General features: G+C 37.7%; 1 protein-coding gene across 5 annotated transcripts in view; it reads right to left on the bottom strand.

Annotated features, from left to right (window-relative positions):
- Positions 1–1,403: 1,403 nt before the first annotated feature.
- OLFM3 (olfactomedin 3) overlaps positions 1,404–22,136 on the bottom strand; it is a 66,460-nt gene continuing 45,727 nt past the window's right edge. For 2 of the 5 annotated variants that reach the window (XM_050900661.1, XM_050900658.1), the window contains exons 2-6: positions 20,848–20,994; positions 18,180–18,335; positions 14,047–14,266; positions 4,468–4,574; positions 1,404–2,742 (exon numbers count right to left, since the gene is read on the bottom strand). In XM_050900661.1, the coding sequence (XP_050756618.1) occupies positions 2,065–2,742; positions 4,468–4,574; positions 14,047–14,266; positions 18,180–18,335; positions 20,848–20,994 (1,308 nt within the window). In that variant the 3' untranslated portion in view covers positions 1,404–2,064. The remainder of the gene's footprint in view (positions 2,743–4,467; positions 4,575–14,046; positions 14,267–18,179; positions 18,336–20,847; positions 20,995–22,136) is intronic. The other 3 variants (XM_050900656.1, XM_050900660.1, XM_050900659.1) reach the window with 2 other exon arrangements.

The raw sequence follows: 22,136 nt of genomic DNA, 5'->3' as shown, positions 1-22,136 counted from the left end.
AAATCCTGTGTAACTGATTGTAAGGGATAACAGCTATCATTTCAGCTAGGCAGGAGGCGGGAAATGGAAGCAGGAGAGTAACTTTTCTCTGGTCATGTTGTAATGTAGTTTGTTGGGTTTTTTCCCTCTTTATCAGTTCTTGAAACCCGATTAGTAGTTTTCTGTTTTGCAACCAGTATGAAAAATAAGGCAATTTGTTGTTCAGCTTCACGTGGGCTTATATTGTAAAGCAGACTTGTAAATGTATATAGACATATACATTTATAATAATGAAAACATTCATGAGGCTTAAGGTGGTCTCAGCTGGTATGTTGGAAGAATCAGCAAATCGAATGTCTTCAAAATAGATCCGGCAAAACGTCAGTGCATTTAATTTTTTTTCTTGTTCTTAAATACGAACATTTTCATAAATGTTCTTGCTTTTCTATGAACCCAATTTCAAAGGGTATAAAGAAGAGAATCTCAGATTGAGGAACACAGCTTTCACACAATTTTTCAGATACCTGTCTTTTTGCATTACGTGATAGCCCAGCTTAATAAAAAGTCTTATACTAGTTCTTAATGTTAGTTTCTTTCCATTTATGCCAAAATAGATAAATAGCACCTCATTCCTTTTTCTCAATAAAATATGCCCCCCCCCCATTTCTAATGAGATAGTATAGCAAGCCACATAGCTTTCAGAAATATTTGTTTCTTAAAGGCATCAGTTTTGACCATAAGTAACAATACTACTGCTAGCAAAACCCAGACCTCTTTGCAAGACGTTGGCCTCAGTGTTGTAGCTGTTTTGTAGCAAGGGCAAGCAATGTGGTGGCTACCAGGTGCCACACTGATCGTTTAGGCTTTGAACCTTTTCCTGTGTATTTTCTCCCTGATTACTGTCATCCCAGAGAAGAGCTTTGTCGACAGATAAATGTTCTTCTATTATGAGTAAGAAGACAGGCAGATTAAGGAAAGCAACTTGACTTCTAACATTGCTCCTCACTGCCCCAGAACAGCGCAAATATGGGATGCACTCTCACACTCGGGCTGGAGGCATGGGCAGCAGCCCACTTTCAGATTCTCTCTTGTAAAGCCCAGATCAGGGAGTGAGCATAAACAAGGGAAATAAAATGGTGGAAGGAAAGACAGTAGGAGAAAAAGAGTTTGAGAGAGAGAAGCCAGCACCATGAGATAAAAATTGGGCAGGGCAAACGATTGTAAAGCTGGGACTTGTATGAGGCTTCAAAGTTGCAAATCTGCCAGTAAGCACCAATGGTGAATAAGAAGGGGTCTACCAAGCAAAGCTGAGAATAGGGATCATGCACCTGAGAAGCTATTTGTCTTTCTCAGAAATAACAACCTTTTCTCAGATTTTTACCACTTTCAATTGACCCATAGCCAGAACTGCAATTAAGCTTCAATATATTTTATAAAAAATAGTACTTAGTTTACTTTCACATAAGTGAAGAGATACAATTGCACAATGGTGGTTACAATGGTAGAAATACATACTGTTGATAAAATGTTTGCAAGAGATTTAAAAACATACTGTACAGCACCACATCTGAAATTGGGTGATGGCAAAATGAATCATACTCCATGTCCAAGTAAATTAAATTCCTAAATCTTTCTTTTGGAATAAATAAAAAAAGTACAATGTGCAATATGTGTCTGACACTACCAAAATATTTCCTGAAGTTGAGCAATAGATTAAGAACAAAAATGAGGTAAAAAAAGACATTCATGCATTTAAGCCACCATTAGTCTCTGACTCTAAAATAAGGCAGATCATAATCTTTAAAAACTGTCTTTAGCCACTTAAATCCTCTTTAGTGCTTTTCAAGACAAGGTCTTGACAGACCTTGTAGAATCATGAGTTAAGATGCTTTTATTTCCAACAGGTCATTTTTGACAGGCTCAGCTGTATTTGAAATGCATTATATGGTAGAAAATGTTGCTTTTTTCTTAATGAAAAAAGAAATGTAAATTAAAAGGAACTAAGAAAGATGGATGCTTTTGGAGTTTATCACAAATGACACTGCTTTGAGGGAGGGAGGTGAGGGAAAGGAAAGGGAAAGAAAATTATGTGTCATCTTCAGTTTTAATGACGTGGAAAAGGGTGACGTTAAACAGGACTTGATGTCCGTTATTCCAGGCATAGAGAGCTCTATCTCTTGCATTGTAGTCAAGCATGGATATATGAAAATACTGATTATGGAAAGGAATGTCTGTATACTCATAAGTGGAGGTTTTCGTGGAATAGGAATAGTAGACCTTGGCTCCTGTTAAATGAGAGTTAGTAACATACAAGGTGCCACAGATCATGAAGGATTCTCCAGCACTTCTCTTTGGGTAGCCTGTGCTCCAGCTCTTCAGCACCTCCAATGTATCCTGGTTTAGCTGGCTGATGACAATGTTGCCTGCATTCTGGTTGGTGGCATACACAGCCCATAGCCCAATTTCATCTGCCATCAGGTCAATATCAGAAAAGCCACCCCAGGTGTAAGGGTAGACATTGTGAAAGCCAGCATACTCAAGGCTACGCTGTGCAAGCACCCGCCCAGTGTCAAAGCTGTATTTGATGATGATGTTGCTCTGATACTTGTTGAAATAGAGGGAGCCATTGTAGACAACATGGTTGGTTCCTGCCCATTTGAATGGAAGGTTGTATGTCCTTGATTCAGCCCCACTGACAAAGTCTGCAATTGATTTATATTCACGGACAATTTTATTGTTAGTGTAACTGTCCATGTACCAGACCTGGAAAGAAAACAAAGATTGGGAGTAAACACCTGGAACACAATCTGTGGTACATGATCATGATATGGCATGATGGATACATTGCAGAAAAAGAAGGAAAAAACATTTTAGGTGTGCAGCCAGGCTATCAAAGTACAATATTGTCCACGTTCCTGTTACAAAAGCATGAGGAACTCTTGAATTTCTGAATCAAAACTTACCTATAGAGGTGAACTCTCAAGAAGACTGTTACCAACTACAGTGTCTGCATTTTCAGATAAATTTAATTTTGGATTATTCAATGTTTGGGTCTCTGCTATAGGGGGCTTGCTTAAATATATTCCCAGAGACTAATAATCATAGTGAGAGATGGGAAATGACATGTGAGCTAAGCTTCGATTTATGCTTAGGAATAAATTCAGTTGAATTTTCTTCAGCTGAACCTGTAATAGGCGCAAAATAGTGTATTAGTAAAGAAACCAAATACAATAGCAATGAAACTGGTAAAGTTTAGGAACCATTTTTTTCCCTTAAACAAAAGAAAAAAAAATCAATAATTTTTTTTAATGTTCTGTATGCCAACTTCCATTCTCCCATTTTTTCCTTCATGCCTTTTGCGTTTTCTCCTTTTAGTTTGTCAGAGGACAAATCAAATCCTGACTAACTAAAAGAATAATTTCTGGAGATATTTTTTGTGCCGATTTCAAAAGTGGCATTAACAAAACATTTGTATAAAAGCCAGTTCAGCTCCCCATCTTCCTATCAGTTGGGATGCTGTGAGGGATATGGTTTGTTCCAATTTGCATGCACACAGGTAGTCTTTGTGTTGCTTTAAGAGGGTGGCAGTGGGGGGAATGTGGAGGCTGTCTGGGGAGTTGCAGGGCTGCAGGGTGTGCAGGGAGGGGGCCACAGCGGACGGCAGGTGCTGGTGGAGGCGAGGGCTCATGGGGATAGTTCTGGAGCAGCCACTGGTGCTCTGAGGCAGCAGAAGAAACTTCCTCAGGACAAGATAGGGCTGAGCAGAGTTTGCTGCTCTCCTAAAGGTAACTGAGATTCCTGGGGTCAGTAGTAAACCTGCATGGACACAGCGGGCAGGGGAGAGCTGCACGCAAATCTTTAGTTATTACCATTTGTTTTTTGCCTTTTCTATTGCCTTTGTTTTTTTCTATATTCAAAAAATTAACCTTGTGGGTCTCATACAAATGAAACCTAGTGTTTTGACTTCAAAAGCCCTTTGATAGAGAGGGCACCTCCTCAAAGCTGTGGCCAATTTGAGATCCTATTGCAGATCCAAACAATAACATAACTTGGATCTGAGGCGGGAAATGGTCTGAATACAGCTTATTTGGGGCCTAATCCTGCAAATTTTGACTGCGCTGCATTATGGGTTATGCTCTTGGGTGGAAGTGTTGATGTTTGTGCTATATTACTTGGGTTCTTAAAGACCCAAGCTCAATTAAATATGATAGGAAGAAAAAAATTGTGTAGTTGGTTCAGATAGGTGTATGTCATTCCTGAAACAGTTGAAGGAAATGGCACAAAGGTGCTTAGCTAACTTTTGTCTTTGGATATTTTTGCACAAACACTGTTGCTTTTTCTCTGAAGATGTTTAACAGTGAAAATGATGGAAGTAGAGCAAACATGCTTGTGAGTGTAAGCTCCTAGGGGGAAAATATCTTTTTAAGGATTAAAATAAAGCAAGTAAAACTCCAGAAGGACACAAAGATATTCAGTGCCTTAACATACTCGGTTATTTTTCTCTGATGCTAATGGATCTGTCATCCAGGCTCCAAATCGGGTTCCGGATATCTTGACTGTAATGGGGCCTGTAATTTTCATCAATTTGCCACATGCTGAAATTAGAAAAACAAATGCATTAATGCAAATAATTACACAACTCTCCTTGACATCAGTCAGAGCACAGGACCAATTGCTCTAAACTAAATAGTGCCTCCAGGGGATTCAGGCTTATGTTGAAGATGGATTGTCATCTTCACTGTATGAACTTTTCCATATCAAGCACTAATATAAATATGTAAAAATATAGAAATGATTTATTTGTGTATATTTTTGTTTTTATATATTTTAAAGCACAGTTACATTTTCTGGGCATAAAGAAAAATACAACCTAGTAAAATATGTTCTGAGCTGAAGTGAATAATATTTAATAATAAATGAAAAGAAGACACAAACCCCCCTTACTTCTGCCTTCAGAAAGTTCAGTGCAAGGCTAGGATTGATGGATGTTTCAGTTTTCCATTGACCAGGGCAACGAAGTTAAAGGCAGACAGGAAAAAATGAGCTTGTACACAAAATGTATAGCTGTACACAAATGCCTGTGTCTGCCCTGTGGTTACACACACGTAGCTGTTCCAGTACTAGGGGCCTGAAGTTAAGAAAGCAAATATGAGAATTACTCAGTAACCCTGGCTGTATTGGTTGGCTTCTAATCCATTAGGCTGTCTCATATTAGACTGTCTGGGAGGAAATAATGCGAGTCAATATGATCTTGGATGCTGACCCCCCCAACAACCCAAAAATCTATATTTTAGGGGACATTAACAACATACCTATTAGCAACAAGCCCCTGGTGGAATTCATATGTTTACCAAGAGGCTTAATATCACACAGTGGTGTGTAGGTGATTAGGTGAAATAGCATGTTTTTGAAGAAAAGATGTTCCATAAGAATGTAAAAAGAAGTGACGCATTTCATTTATTTTTTTAATTTAAAAATAAGTGCTTCTCTGTGATACATGGTTGTGCTATATTGTATAACCCTATCTGTCTAGGAAATGTGGAAAACAAATTGTATCTGGTGTTGAGAGTGAATTTATTCAGTTCAAAAGAGAAGGTCACATCAAGCCTTGATTTTCTACTTTATGTAGCTGGCAAGGAATGTATTGTGCAAGCCTGTTTCAGTCAATTAGAAGGGGGTTAATGCTGTGGTGACAACTCGGGCTGCTCGCGGGGATTTTGTTCACAGCCAGGGAAGTGGGGTGTAATGGAAGTGAAGACAACTGAGTACATGCTGAGACCTCAATGAGCAGGGTACGCTGTGTCTAGTTTCTGGGTCAATTCAAAGGCATTATTATTTACATATCTCAATCTATGTATCTTACAATTTTTCAAGATATTTTGGAATTTCCCATTTTAAAGAATCTTATGGGTTTTCTACAGTTGGTTATCCATAGTATGTAATTTTTTATTCTGGAATTTTTTGTAGATAGGCTGCTAGTATTGTGTGCTGAGTGCTGTTTTTCTACAGGAGGACTATATCCTGTCAAGGTGAAGGCTTTTATTTTTAGGTGGTATGTTAGTAAATAGTCTCAGAAATGGGCATGAGTTAAACTCAAACCTTCAGAGGGGTTTAATTTGGAATAAAATTATCAGAAAACTAATAATGAGTAGAAAGAAATCAGGAAAAAAGTAATTACTCCTGAATTTGTAGTTTTTAAGATAATTAAAATACAGTGAACGTATGAGTTAAAGGGTATACTAATTGATGCCTTTAAAACACGGTATTCAAATTAGTAGGAAAACATAAGCAAAGAATTTGGTATTCTGAAACACTGTTTCTTCTATTTAAAAAAATGTCCAGGAAGCTAAATGTGGAATCAAAAATAAGCTGTGAAATTTCACTTCTGAATGGACAAAACTTAAAGAAGAGCCCATGGCAGAGATGTGGGGGTGCTCACAGAGCCCACCTTTTGCACGCAGCCTGGGTAACACCATGTGTTGGGGTAGGCATGGGAGCGTGCACAGTGTGAGCTGAATTTGCAGAACTGTCTGCTGGCACGATGACTTCTACGGAGGCCAGGCAGAGCAGCCACCCCGCCAGGTACCATGAGCAGCCAGCGCTCAGCGAGTGAAGTCAGAGTACGGGGGCAGCGAGCTGGGTCCCGTGGCCAGGGCAGGTGCGTGTGAACTCACAGGCTTTCTCACCAGCGTGTGTGTTAGTGGATTGTGGGGAGCAGCATGGGCACACATCAAGCTCGAGGCCCCACATCTCCAGCAGCAGAGGTGTAAAAGTAGGGGGTGTGCTTGTAGGCCATGCCAGCTGTTGTGGGGGCTGTGCGCATGTAACTCCAAGGGTGTTTGTGCGCGTGGTGCGCCATGTGTGACTAGAGCTTTTTGGTTCTAGCTAGAGAAGGGTGTTCAGAAATTTGTAGGTTTATTAATGTTTCTTAAGTGTCTAGTACTGTGGTTCGTCTGTTGTATTACTTGTATTGATCCTGAATGTATAGTTCACCGATTGCCTGTTAATTACAAGTCGTTAATAATTAATACACCTCTTCAGGCTTAATTTGGTTCAAATTATATGAACTGAGCCGCTTTCCCCTCTGATGGGAGTCAGATGCTTTTAGAGAATGATCTTTCAAAATGTATTGAGATACTATTCAATGTGAAAAAAGAGATGACATTGTACTTCAGCCACTAAATGATCAGCAGTTTGAGTCAGGGTATGTTTATGTGATTAAATTTTTGTTCCCAGATAGCATGTAGTGATCGAGAAAGGAAGACTGTTAGGAGAGTTGCTATATAGCTGAGGGGCAGCTGACTGAAAAAGCGACAAAGCTGCTCTTTTCAGCATGACAAAACAGAGCATTTTGTAAGAGGCAATGAGGATTTTTTTTTTTTCTCCTGCCCTACAGTATGTCCCATCTTTTCTCTTCCCTGTTCATTAAACAGAACCCATAAATCTGCCTATTTGGGATATAACTTGATGGAACTGGTATTTAAAACTAAGGAGTAATACTACAAGTATTTTTTTCACATATGGTAAGCCATTCCCATTGTAGTGATAATTCATATCCCATCAGCAGGTTTCTGCTGTGTAAACCTCAACAGTACCTGAGGTCTGTTGGCCTACTTGCTGACAGCATGGGCAGTGTCCTGGTTTCGGCTGGGACAGAGTTAACTCTCTTCTTAGTAGCTGGTACAGTGCTGTGTTTTGGATTTAGTGTGAGAATAATGTTGATAACACTCTGATGTTTTAGTTGTTGCTAAGTAGCGCTTATCTTAAGCCAAGGACTTTTCAGTTTCCCATGCTCTGCCAGCAAGCAGGTGTGCAAGAAGCTGGGAGGGAGCAGAGCCGGGGCAGCTGACCTGAACTAGCCAAAGGGGTATTCCATACCATGGAACATCATGCCCCATATATAAACTGGGGGGAGTTGACCCGGGAGGCGCGGACTGCAGCTCGGGAACTAACTGGGCATCGGTCAGCGGGTGGTGAGCAATTGCATTGTGCATCGCTGTTTTTTTTCTTTTTTCCCCCTCCTTTTTTTTATTATATTCCTTTTCATTACTATTACTATTATATTTCGTTATTACTATTGTTAGTATTATATTTTAATATTTTACTGTAGTTATTAAACTGTTCTTATCTCAACCCATGAGTTTTACTTTTTTTTTTTCCTTTCCTCCTCCTCACCCCACTGGGAGGGGGAAGGGGGAAGCGGCTGCGTGGTGCTGAGTTGCTGACTGGGGTTAAACCACGACAGCAGTAAGAAGGAAGCAGCAGAGCTGTCAGTGCCCACCTCTGTCTTGTCATCACAGCCTCCTTATAGCTGGGGCAGAAGTCTCTGCCAAAATTCTAGTCATGTAAGTCTAGTACCCTGCTATTGCAGATAGTCTTTATGAAATTATTAACATGATTTGAAAAATGGGGAAATATTGTCTGCACTTGCCTACTCTTACTCCAACTGCAGATTGTTTCAGAATCTCACTCTTCTGTTAATCTGAAAAATGTTCAAGGCCAAGTACATGGGTATCATCTCTCTTTTCTTTGAGTAGTCAGAACTCAAACCATTGCTTCCAGACACATGTGGACTGGAACACCTTATCAGTAAGTCCTCTCAGTTCAGAAAGAACTGCTTGAAAGAACAGGACAAGGCCCCACAGCAAGTGTTGGCCGAATGGTCAACTTGATAAATCAGCTCATGCTGTTTTGAACTGTTTAAGGCTGCAGAAGTAACTTTTGTAGAAGTAAATTTTCCCAAGTATTCCACAAATCAACTGGCTTGCTAAATACTGGTCTTGTAAATACAGTGAACCTATTGCTGACTGATGATGCAGGGAAATGTGAGACTAGGAAAAAGTAATTGAGGCCAAATTGTCCTCCTCTTCTCATTGAAATCCCTCTGAAATTCAGTTCACACTTTATTCTGTCAAACCTTTAGACAGTCCTCTAATGCAGTGTTGCTTCCAATATTTGATCGGAAGTTAAGAGAATCAAGTGAATGCAATTAAGAAAACAGTAAAACTAATTTCTCATTCTTCAAGAGAAAGGTATCATTTTCTCCAGGTCTGTCTTTTGGAGCCCTACCTTCAGATGTGTCTACCCATTCATTACAGCAGACCTATAAAAATTGGCAGAATAGGGATCATTTATGTTTTGTTCGTTATAAAGTAGCAAGTGTGCTATCTGTGCTGAAGTATTATTGACTTTACTAATACAATTAAATGATTTATTCCAGATGAATATCACAGCATTTTGATGATATGTTACTACAATATGCAGGTTATCAATCTGTTTAGCACTGAAATGATTAGTGATACTGACTTTATAAAGAGAATTCCCTTATAGCTTGCCCAAGCCTGATCTTGCAGTTGATACAGAAGTTAAATGAATGACAACTCTTTCAAGACTAAAGCTCAATATAATGTTTAACAGTTCACTGACAAAGCAAGGGGAGTTTTCTGTGTGGTTGTAAGCACTTCCAACTTTGCATTCAGTGCAAGAAATTTTCCTCACTCCTCCACCAGAATTGGAAACAGCTTCTTCTTGTCTATTTAAGTGTAAAACATGTTGATCTAATCCCAGCCTATATTCTTAGCTGCAGAATGAACCTTATAATTGTTCGTGTGGCTATATTAAAATTGATCTTGCATGCTGAGGTTTCTTGCTAGGGAATGGTAATACTAATATACTGAAAGGCAGGATCATTTACTTAACACTTTTGTAGCATGGCAAGTCTGGGAGTCTGAAATTAAAAAAATTCCAGTTAGTTTCCAGTTGAGACTTTTCTTTAGCTCATTTTGTATGTAGGGAAATAGAACATAGACAAATGTCATGTGAAATGGGAAACGCTTCTGGGCTATGAATTTTCCATAGCAGTGAGGTGACTGAGAATTAAAACTGGCCTATGCATTTTTTTTTTTTAACATGGCCAAAACCTCCTTTTTTTTTTTTTCTGCAGAAGGGAATGTATGAGGATGTGGCAATAACTCACAGGAAAGGTTTTTTTACTGGTTGAAAAGTTTTGGTTTATAGCAAACCTCTGCTCTTTAATTCCCTGACAGGAGAAGGACCAGATGCTAGTGAGAAGGTAGGTCAAATACCTCTCCGTACTAGCAAACATCAGGAAGTTCAGGAACATTAAGAAAAAAGAAAAAAAGTGATATTTCTAGGCATTTTTTCCACCACTAAGAGGTTCAAATGGGGTTACACAGAAAAAGAGTGGGATTTTTAGAAGCACTCAGTCTCTTTCCCTTGACTTTGAAAGAAGCAACTGCCTACATTAGAAAATCCCAACTATAACTGATTGTAGTAATTGGAAAATCAAACATCTGAGTGTTTATCCATCCTAAATTGAACTCTACAAGGAACATCATACCGTGCACAAACTGGGTGTTTATGGCTTGATTAATCTCTTGTAACAGTTTTGTACTGTGGACTCCAGTAAGTCTGTCTGTGATTTCCTGTATTTATTTATATTAAGGAAGAAGTTGAGCACGAAGTGACCATTAAAAAAGAAAGTAGATGTACTACCCCTGTAGGCTGGGAAAGTCTGTGGGGCAGAACGCATCTGGAAAGCTGGTCCAAAGAGAGCAAATACCAGGAGAAGGTTGCGACAGACCAATTGGAGAGGAGCTGTTTTGAAGATAGCTAGGAATAGGTAGTTGATAGTCCCAGTCTCTGTGATGCAAATGAGTATTGGTAGCTGCTATATATACCAAGTGAGTGTATGATTTATAGAAGGACTTTCAAGGGAAATAAAATCAAAACATTCTCTTGAAGTGTTCGTAAGCATCATTATTCTATTTATTGTAGATAATAAATAGGGGAAAATGAAGTGAGTATTTTTTTCAGTGGTTGCACAAATGACTTCCAAGTGTTTTACTACTTGCACTTTTCTGCTTATGGACAAATTTGTCATAACATTGTAATGTGAGGGAATGAAGAATTAGTTCTTACTTAATGGGTGTATGTCTGTTGTCCTGCATAATACAAATCCAGGAAGCACTATAGTCTAGTTATTAGAGCTTGCTGAGAGGGAGCCTCTGGATTCTTCTGTATGTGTGCAATGACTTGCCATGTAATCTTTGGGAAAGTCATTTATTCTCCTGGGCTGCTTGTTCTTTCATCTACAAAATGGGGATAACAATATATATCTCTATTGCACAGTTTTGCACTAAATGATATTTGTAAAGTTCTTCAAATCCCAAAGGGAAGGATGCTTTGGAAGTACAAGTACCACTGTAATCAATAAAGTAATCTCACGCCTGCATTAATACCTCTTCTGCCACTGATGTAACACCATTTCTTTGGATACATAGAATATTCTACTTTTGAATTTCTAACCAAAAAATGTTACTGTAAAATATTGTTTAGATTCTACATTATAATCAGGTGTAGCTACAAATGAATCCAATGTGTATCTACTCTAATTATTTTTTCATATTTCATAAGCAACATTTGGCAGAGTGTTGGCTTCTGTGAATGCTACCCATACAATTTTTTCCAATTTTGTAAACACATTATGACAAGAATAAGAGGGTCCCAAGCATACTGCGCAAACTGCATTCTTTTATACATGCACATGCCAGCAAAGGACCTGTACGTGCATAAGTGTATGTGAATTTTTGTGGTGTGTGCAATCATATGCACTCTATTCCTACATGTTTAATTGCATGCACCCTTTTAAAGTTTTGTGGACAAATTTCTCAGCAGCTTCAGCCTGAATTTTCTTATTCCAAAGAGAAGGAGCAAGTTTCAGTCGTCACAACTGCTGTGGTCATCATTAAACCTCAGTGAAAGTAAGACAACTGCTTACTGTATGTTAACGAGTATTTAAAGTGTTGCCAGTGCAGATGGAAGATCCCTTTTAAGCGGCCAGGACGATATAAATAATGCATTATATTGCTGAAAAACACCTGCTAGGGAGAAGAACGGAAAATGGCTATTACACACGCTGGTTAGATAATTACACTGTGAAATGCAACAAAATCTGTGAAGATTCAAGCCAGATCCTGTGGCACATTGGGGCCAGTCTGCCTTCTGCAGCCATAGGCTTCTGGCCATCGGATTGGCACGGAGAGTCACAGCTGGATCATCTCCAGCGTGGCGAATGTGGCTGGGGAGAAGGTATAGGCATGAAAGCTGTTTTTCCTTTACGCTTGCCGATCTGAACACACAGTACCAGCTTTCAGGAGTTACTCACAGCAAGCCTAACTGAAGCTGCTTTTACTTTAAAAGGCACACAGGGGTAGGCCAGAAGTACAGCCAGTCCATTAGTAGGCTAGTGTAAAAGTCATTTAAGCATCTAAGACCAGGGAATAGCGCCAATAAGGATGAATAAATCTGTATTAGAGCTTGAGAAGGCCAAACCCCTTTTAATAATGGATGTGCTTAATAAACTCTTTCATACAAAAATTTTCTCTCTCTTGTTAATATACATGATTTTAATAGGGTTTTTTTTACATCAGTACATCAAGAGAAATAGAATGTGTTGCAGGAATTCAGGATAGACAGGAGGGGAAATGTGGATGAAAAATAGGGAAATAACCCCTGTGAATACACCTAGTCATTCTGATGTATAAAATGTATCTTATACTGTAGTCACTTCACTAATCAATGTTACAAGAATATGCCATAAAAGCAAAGAAAAACAAGATACTCATTAAAGATACGTTCATGATCTTTTGGTGTCTAATAAACTTACTGGAACACTCACTATCAGAAAATACTGTCTATTTGTATGAATTTTCTTGCTTGCTGTGGTTTTGCAATGCAGCCATTTTCTCCTGACTGCCTCCTGTCAATGCAGTAATGTGCTATTATGTGTGTGTACTGAGGGGAAAATAGGATCATAAGAAATTTCTGTTTGAAGAAGTCTTTCATGTATTTTAGCCCATCATCACTGTGTTATTTCTAGTGTAAAATAAAGAAATTGAAAATAAATAATTTAACAGGCTAACCTAACCTAGATTTTTCTCATTCCATTGCCTCACAAAAATAGAGGCACTGCTTATCAAGTTAATAACATATTTCATGCCATGTGTAGCATTTAAAAGTAAACATCCCACACTTGATAACTGAGATACCGATGATACACAACTGAACCTTGGAATTTCTAGTTTATTCATGTTCAGTGTTAACTTACAAAGCGTTTATTTCTCATAGAGGGGCTGGATTGTTGACTGTAGCAATCCAGATTGCAACAGTGATCCATTCCGGAGTCTCAGAATGCATGGATAGGTTGGGGAGGGGGGAGACTGCATTGTGATTGTAAAGCAGGTGGTAGGTACTAATTATGCCTCTTTGGGTAATAGAAGTTAAGGCTGACACTTGATAATGATACTTCAGGCTTTTAGTTTTTGTAGCTGATACTGAGCTAGTGCTCATTTTCAGAGATGCTCAATGTTTGACTTTTTCTAACTAAAGCCAGCATGTGAGCAACCAAGATGGAGGCTGCCTGATGTAAATCTAGTGCAGTGCTCACAATGGATTGTTGCTGTGCTTCCTACAAAAATCATGCTTTGTTCCTTTAAATTAGGTGTAATGCTTAATTATGTTGTATTGCAAATTGGGGAATGGCACATCTCTTAATGCTAATATTACAGGTCTAAAGACAGTACAGTCAGAGGGGCCTCTCAGGTGTCATAGCAAGATGATAGGGTTATGATATGGACATCTTGAAACTGATTCCAGTTTACTTCCCACTAAATTTTTTTTCACACTGACATCCCAAAGATAACCCAAGTAGCAATGCCTGTCTGAGCTTTTTTGAAAGAATATTTGTAGCTCTCCAACCAGTTGTAAATCTCTTAGATTTTAAAGTTGCTGTCTGTTATAATTTTCCATCTTAATTCCTTCTGTATACAGTAGGGCAGATCATTATCTAAGATACACTGGTGCAAACTTAGAATGATATGACTGACCTTAGGTTGAGTTACTCTTGACTTTTATTAGGGTAGCACAGATCAGAACATAATGCAGTCTTTCATCAAACAAGAAAAAAGAAAACTTCATCTTACTATAGAGAGACAACTACAAATATACAGCCGAGGGACCAAATTTGCCATGAAATTGTTAACTTACTGAGCTTTTTCATGCAGTCTCGAAGCCTGGTCTCTAAACTGAGTACGCGCTGGTGTAGTTCCTCATAGTCATAAGCACCAATTTCTTCCTGAATCCCAGTGAGGACAGTAGACAGATTCCTAATTTCCTCCTTGAACTGGGTGATTAATTTGGCATCAGTTTTGTATTGTTCCAGAACTGGGATCAGTGGCAGGAGCTCATCCATCTTTTCTTTCAACTCCTATTAAAGGCAATCAAATGTGTGTTAGAGCAGTTTAAAGGAGTTCAATCCCCTAATTCCCTTTAACGTAATATTTAAGCCTGATTATTAAAATGACTTGAAAATGATTATTAATTTTAGTTACAGATCTATTATTAGTATATTGTGAAAGTCTTAGAAACCTCAGACTTAATGGTAGTAAGCAGTAGTAAATGCATGAGAATAGTTTTTCTCCTGAAAGTACACAATTACCTTCAAGTGATCTGAACAAAACCTGTTGAAGGTCTGACTTTCCATCCAGAGAATATAAACCCCCGCTAAGTGTCTGTCTTGAGAGAAGGTGATTAGGCCTGAACATACAGTGACGTTCAAGGAGGTCATACCTGTTTTACAGTGCTGTCATAGTTGGTGAGCTGTTAATTTCTATTTCACTCCTTAGAAATACTGACTTCATTTTTTTCTCAATGGCTGTTGAACACTGTTTAGTTCTGTTCCGGCCACAGTGATATATACCTCTTTCTTCTGAATTAAAAAATCCATGGTTCTTATCTGCACTTTGTATTTGTCATCCTGCTACATTACTAGGTGTCTTTGAAATTCCTCAGTTGATCTCTCTTCTGGACTATCACAAATTGTTTTTTTGCCATGTGCAGTTGTTGTTGCATTGCCAATCCTATTCTTAAACATTGATTAAATAAAATAAGGCTTCACTTCAGAATCTCGGATTGCCCCTTTCTCAAACTTTTGCTGAGTCTCATACTAAAAGAATTTATCTCAGTTTGTAACCTATATTGGCTGCTCATCTTTCATTTCTTAATTATTCTTTTAAATGCACTAATCATAGGGGCTTTATTAAGTTTAAACTAATTGTTTGAGGTTGTTTTTTGTTTGGTGGTTATTCTGTAGAAAACCTCAAAGAATCCTTGCAGTCAAAAGGTTTTGCTTTATTGAAAAGCAGACAGGTTTGTCCCTGATGTATCATCTGTATATAAAGATTTGCATATTTTTTTATAATTTGAGGAAACAGCAGGAGTTCCATGAGCAAATGCCAGAGAGACATGAGGAGATGCAAGCCTGGACAAAACAAGGCAAAGGATAGAAATAAAGATTTGTTAGGTACTAGCATTAGGTGGTAATAGAGATCGGGAACAGATGAGGACACACAGGGAGAGGCTATTGAAGGGGTTAAAAAATCAAGTCCTGAAGAATAACTGGAGTAGTGAGCAGGTTAAAAGGGAAAGCAGAAGAGAACTAAATGGAAGCCCAAGCACAAGAAAGAGGTGCAGAAGCAAATGTGGTTAGAGGTTAGTGTAGTCACTGAGGTGTGCGAAGACACGCACATACATTGTATTAAAGGATGCAATAAACAGGGTAGGACATTTCCAAAATAAATGATGTGATGATGCCAAATGCATTTTTGCTAAGGAGATGTGAAAGAAGCTGATAGGGAGGGTCAGCATTTGAGCTGCTTGAAGATCTACCTCTGAATTTTTGCCTCTCAAACATGTTCTAAGACAGCTTGAGAGTTCTGCAGTATCTCTTCATCACCTAGCTAATATATCCACATTGTTTTAACAATTGCTTTCATATTTGAATTATTATTTACTCAAAATAAAGACTTAGGTGTGTTGTTAGGAAGCATATTTTGCACACAGGTCATCTTAATAGCTAGAAAATTGCATTTTAAATCATAAGCAGATATGTCATTATAAATGGATTTGAGAGTATTAGGAGTTCTATTGGTTCTATTCTCAAGGGGTCTTCCAATTACATTATAGTAGCAGAATTACTGAAACGGGCTGAAAGAAGTGAGAGTCTTTTTGTCTACAGTTAAAACTATTTTTATTTGACTGTTTTTATTAAAAACTTAACTTGAGCCTACTTTATGCCTGTCAAAATTAATAGTTATTTTTTCCTTGATGACAAGGAGAGTAGGCTTTGTGACATAGAAAGCAGAATTCCAGAAGCCAAAGTTTTTGTTACTTCATTTTGAAATTATGAACTTAGGCTTTGGTTCTGTGGGGCAGTGAACTGCCAAATATCATGGGTAAAGCGTGATTGGAAAAAAAAATGCAAAGCTTTTAAAAACTCGGAGAGATATAACATGTTTAAGAGAATTAGTGAAGGTAACATATTCCTGATAGGATTTATGCCAGATGAGATATCATTTGAGCAAACTGCTGTAACTTTTTGTGGTGATCAGGTATCTCCTGCCTGGCATAAATGCTGATTTGACGGAAGTATGACCATATGCTCAAGTGTGATCTGGATCAAATTTGTACTCTTTGGTTCTCATCAACATGGAACCACAGCGTTAGAATATCTCACTTCAGTAAATGATATTCAGATGGTTTTGGTATTTTCATGATAAAGAAAATAATTTTATTGGTTTCTGCTGACACTCCTAGGTTGTTGCTATGATGAGTGGTACAAGAACTAATTTGTATAGCAACACGGATAGGTGGTAGACATATTCTGGCACTTTGTGCCTGCTGATAGGAGGGCTTATGCTATATCCAGAATGAGTTTCTTTGTCTTAGGAAAGATAAAGCACTGGAATTTTAGTAGATCAAATTTCAGAAAGCCAGCAGCTTATTGTGTTATGTTGACCTTTTAAATTACTCTATAACTTGATTGGCTGGAAATCTGTTTTATACTCCTGGCAAACTGTCAAACAGAAGTTAAATGACTGGCCAATACAAATATCGAATATTTAAAAGGTTAGAGTACTGCAGAAATCTGCTACCTTTGACATCGTGTATCAGACATTCAAATTTTGATATTTTGTTCCCAAGGAAAACTATAATGAGAATACAGAATATATGATGGCATTATACAAATGTGTTGTTATTGTAGCAATGAGTGATGAAAGGGAAAAAAGGTGGGGACGTTTCTTACTACCTGAAAATAACTGGAAGTATGTGCTTAAACTCTAATCTAAACTAAGAATGATGACATAAAGAATAAAGTATGGTAGTCAGACCATTAGTGTACTTAATTCCTGATATTATTAAGACCCATTGGATATTCATTGTCTCTGGAAAATAAATGAGACCCCTTAGCTATGTAATTGTTCAGGTATCTAACTTTAGCACTAATTAGAAAATTAAGTCCATCTTATGTGAACTTTTGTAAACACTTTAAAAATATATATTTGGTTAACATAATGTAATCCTCAAAATGCATTTTCTAGATCCTATTTTGCTGTCTTGCAGTCTTGAAATACCAATTTATCAGACTTGATATTTAAAGAACTTAAATATGCTCTTGTAACATTTTTTCCTTAAGAGTACTTCAGATAGCTTTTTCAGAATACACAATGCTATTTTGTAATCTCTGCAACCCTCCTTCCTCACAAAAAGATTGGCTTGTGTTTTTTGTTGTCATTAAAATTCCTTGGAAGTCTTTTTTTAATCACACAAATGTGACTGGGAATGATTGCCCTCCTCCCCATCCCAAATTCAAAATAGCAAACCTTCAGACATGAAATTAGATCTTAATTGTACTGGATAAAAATTACAATAACCTGATTTATTATAGGCTTTCTTCCCTTCAGCTGCAGTAAATGTCAGGCAACAGTAAAAGTGCAGAACTCTTTAGTTGTTTGCTATTAATTCCATTGGATCTCCCCATTTATCACTGGAGCTTGAATGAATATCAGTTTCTCAGTATGACATGCACATTGGTACAGAAAAAACAAGTATCTGTTTATAATGATATTTCTCTAATGACTTAATAATTAATAGTTACTCCCTATTACAATTAAATTGAACAGAGCAAAAGATTATCATCATAAAGGAAGATTTATTTTGCTTTTCTTTTTAATGTTGCTCTTGTATGAGCATTTCAAGCTGAGGTCTTAGCAGTCCATGCATTGCTGCTTAGTACACTGCTTCCAGCAGGCTTTCAAAGTTATTGTTAAAATAAAACCTACTTGAAAATGCTTTGTCATTAATGTCTTCCGATCATCTTCAATTTGCCGAAACTTGGCCTTCAGCCCTTTCATTTGTGTTTCCATTTTTAAAACATACTGGAAATCCCTCTGAGTCCGCAGATTTAAAACTTCAATAGATTGGGACATATTCTGAACCTGTTAAAGAAGAACACTCTCTAAATGCACTTTTTGTTGCTTTACTTACTTTCCTGGTTAGGTAGTTAAATGTCAGGCAATAAAATGTGCTTATGTCAATGCTTTAGTTGTGAGTCATTTATACCACAGTATAGTTTTAAATTCCGTAACTGCATGACAGTACAAAAATTGGGGAAGAGGGCTAACAGAGGACTATTAGCAGCAAGACCTTGAAGCCATAAATGATTTGGACTAGCTGCTTTGAGGTAAAGAGAGAGAGGTCTTTTCAGCACCATTATCAATGGGCTCGAAAAAGGCTGTTAGGCAGTGGAGTCTACTTTGACACTTGTAGTAGATGCGGACTGTTCTTCAGGACGTGCTATACAGCACGTGTTTCCTCCCAAGCGCTTTGGGAGGGACAGGACTGAGATTTGGAGATTTTGGTTAATATGAGGAGCATGATTTTTATTGCTAGTAGGCATTTATCTAATAATTCAATATAAGGAATTCATGAGACTATCCAGAGATAAGCTGGGGTGTGCCCATCATCAAATAGGTGTTTGCTCATGATTTTGTAAGTAGATACAAAATTAGAAATTTTATCCAATTGTCTCATTGGTAGAAAACCACATTTTTTTACAGATGAGTAGTGGTGAATGTTCAGGTAACTTTTGCAGAGCAACTGACTTTGTGTAGCTATGGCAAGCATTTTTACCAGAATGAGGCAAGAATAACTGTCATCTAGAGTAAATGATATATATTTTTAAAAGTATCTGTTATAAAAGTAATGCTTTTGCCAGTCATAAAAATGCCACATTTTGCAAGTGCATTTATTTTATTTCAATAAGTGTTTTGTTTTCCCAAAACATGAAAAAAGTAGACTGCTGTAAATGTATTAGGCACCATATTGAACTTTTGGCTCAAGCAAAAAGAAAAAAAAAAAATTCTACCTTCCTAATAAAAGACAAACCAGACAGTATTCCTGGTGTTTGCAAGAATATGCAATGTTTGAAACTAATATATTGTGACCCACAGAATGTGTGGATTCAGGAAATACTCTTAAAAATAATATACATTAGTTATTGCACAGTTGCCATTAGCAGTTCTTAGAAAGTATTTTTAATGAAAAAAAGTAATGTTTCTTTTTTCTTTGCTTTCCAATTGTTGAAAGCAGGTAAAGTCCTTCAGATCTTGGAAGAACTTTGGGTGTTTCCATTTGGCAGAAGATGCATTCACATAGAGGCTCTAATTAAATGACTGTGCATGGACTTAGAGAAGTAATAACGTGCCATTACATGCCCATAATTACCACAGTTCTAATGATAAGAAAATAGCTTTTAGAGACTGATGATTTAGGTTCTTTTCTGTGGCAGCTCAAAAACTACATTGAGATCTTAACATCCCTCCAGCCTCCACCCCAAAAGAAAGTAAGATTTTTTTTTTTTTTAAATATTAATATTTTAGTGTTTGGGAAATATGTTAGAGCAAAGACTCTGGGGACTGAAGCCTTCCTCTGTTCAGTAAACAGACAACATGAGGGGAGGTAGCTCTTCCTCTGTGTGCTGGTTCATCAATGTCCTCTCCCTGCATCTCATGCTATGGGCTCTGTCACAACCTGAAACTAAATCCATGCTGAAGTTCATGGAGGTTTAGGGAGGGAAAATCTGCGGGGATCTGGCACTATATTAGCACTGGAGTGATTTTTCTATAGCTAGAAAAATACTGAAAATTGTAGGCTAAAAAAATGTATTTTTAAGTCTACATTTTATGTTGCTTTCTGCTGCTGTTCAAACACTCTCTCAGGCCTCAGGGTCTGTACCGCTAGCTGTGATACAGTAACTATAACCTTGGTTACTTATACAGGGAATGCAGACCAATAGTTTGTGTTTTCATGGTTGCAACATTTTTTCCATTGTTGATGCAAAATAACACTTCACTGGTTTTACTATATATGCAATAGTGGTTAATACTGGAAATAAGAACTGGGTTGTTTGGGGAAAATCTGCACCACCAGAGAATGAATAAACAGTATTATTTGAGGAAAGAACAAATGAAACAAAATTAGAACTGTTTCTCTTCTGTACAGTCTGCTTTGCAGTTGCTGTCATGTCTATATCTCGTTAGTTGTTGATGAGAGACAAGGAATGACCTTCAAGAGTCTCATATGATTGAAGCAGAAGCTGTAGTTTAAATCCCACAGCAACTAGCTAGTTTGAGGTGGGATTTGTAACTGTTTTTACACAGAAAAATCAGTCCTGTCTTTGTGTAAGGAAGAATTTTGAGAGAAGTGAACAAGAGAGAAGGTACAACTTCAGTTTGCTAGATAAGTGGCTTGGGCTGGGAAAGGTGTGATATAAGAAAAATAGACAAATAATGATCAGTGGTGAGAACACAGGTAGGGGATATACCCTGAAGAAATATTTTTATTAGATAACTCTTCAGTACTCCATTAGGTATTAAACTTAGAGGGAAAGGAGTGGATTTCTGTGGGAAGTTTAGTGATCAAAAGGAGAAATTTGTTGGGAAGACTTACCTTCTCTAGCAGTTGTCTGAGTTGCCTGCTTTTGGCATCTCTTGAACATAGGTTTTGTTCAGGTGCAACAACAGTGCAAATGCAACGGCCATCAGGATCCTGGGCTGAACTATAAACTTGCCACCCTTCCTTGGGGCTAATCTGAGTCTGTAACAACAAAATAATAAAAATAAAGGGAACTGAACGGATTTTTTTTGTTGTTTGAAAAACTACTATCTCAGAATACTTTTGTTTATTTTTGCAGTATATGTTTGCAATGAGGTACCTCCTGGTCAACACTTACTACTCTCTTAACTAATTAGATTGGTGGTTTCACACAGTTTTGTCGTATCTTGCACCTTTGTAATAGTTCTCTAGAACTGTCCAGCACACATTGCTTCCAGGGTGGATGAGAACAGTTTTCTGCTTGTGATTCAGCACAAACTAGTTGATTTAATTCTTTGCAAAGGGATGTTACAGTTTTTCATCAGCAGAGAACAAACATACCCTTTCAGCCTGAATGACTTTTACTTTAGACTAATGGAAACAACAAAGACAGAAAAGAACAAATATAAAACCCCAATAGAGAGAGCACAGTGTATGAGTCACACATTGGGAATTGGCTCAGAAGCAGTTCGGGATGTGGGTTAGCAGGTTTGCTCTTAAAGATGCAGCACACAGAAAACTGTTCTCCATTGACTTCTACTGCACATAGACCAAAGGGAAGAGAGGCTTGCTGCAGGGTAGTACTGAAAAGTGTCTGGTTAGTTTAGGTGAATGGGGGTCATGGCAAGTGTGGCACAGTGCAATTAAGACATTGCATGTCCTTCGCTGGGACAGAGTAGTTCTGGAAATTCCTAACCTAAGGAATTCCTAAGTCTTTTTTTACAGCAACCACGACTGAGAAAGAAAAGCAAAAAATCGTGTTTGTTTGCAAAGCAGGCTAACACTGCACTACATTTAAAGTTTGTGTGATACCTTGTGAGACTAGGTATCTATTTAGTGGGATGTATAGAAGTACACAGCATAAGAATGAGAGAAAGCGATATAATTAGATGATTGAAAAGATTCAGGTGATAGAATTAAAACTAATAGACACAAGAAGTTTTTTTTTTACTTTTAAACTGTAATTTAAAGTTAATATTATATTATTAGGAAAGAATAATGTATAATATTGACTACGGAATTTCATAGTACAGATGCTAATGGATGCCATTGAAGTAATTTTGGTCTGGACACAGTTGGAATCAATTACTAGTTATATTATAAAATTGTACTCAGTGTCAGCACAAAGAGTGATTTTTTTTAAA

The sequence above is a fragment of the Gymnogyps californianus genome, chromosome 8, assembly GCF_018139145.2.
Source record: "Gymnogyps californianus isolate 813 chromosome 8, ASM1813914v2, whole genome shotgun sequence".
Taxonomy (NCBI): Eukaryota; Metazoa; Chordata; class Aves; order Accipitriformes; family Cathartidae; genus Gymnogyps; species Gymnogyps californianus.
This window is presented reverse-complemented; position numbering and strand designations above follow the sequence as displayed.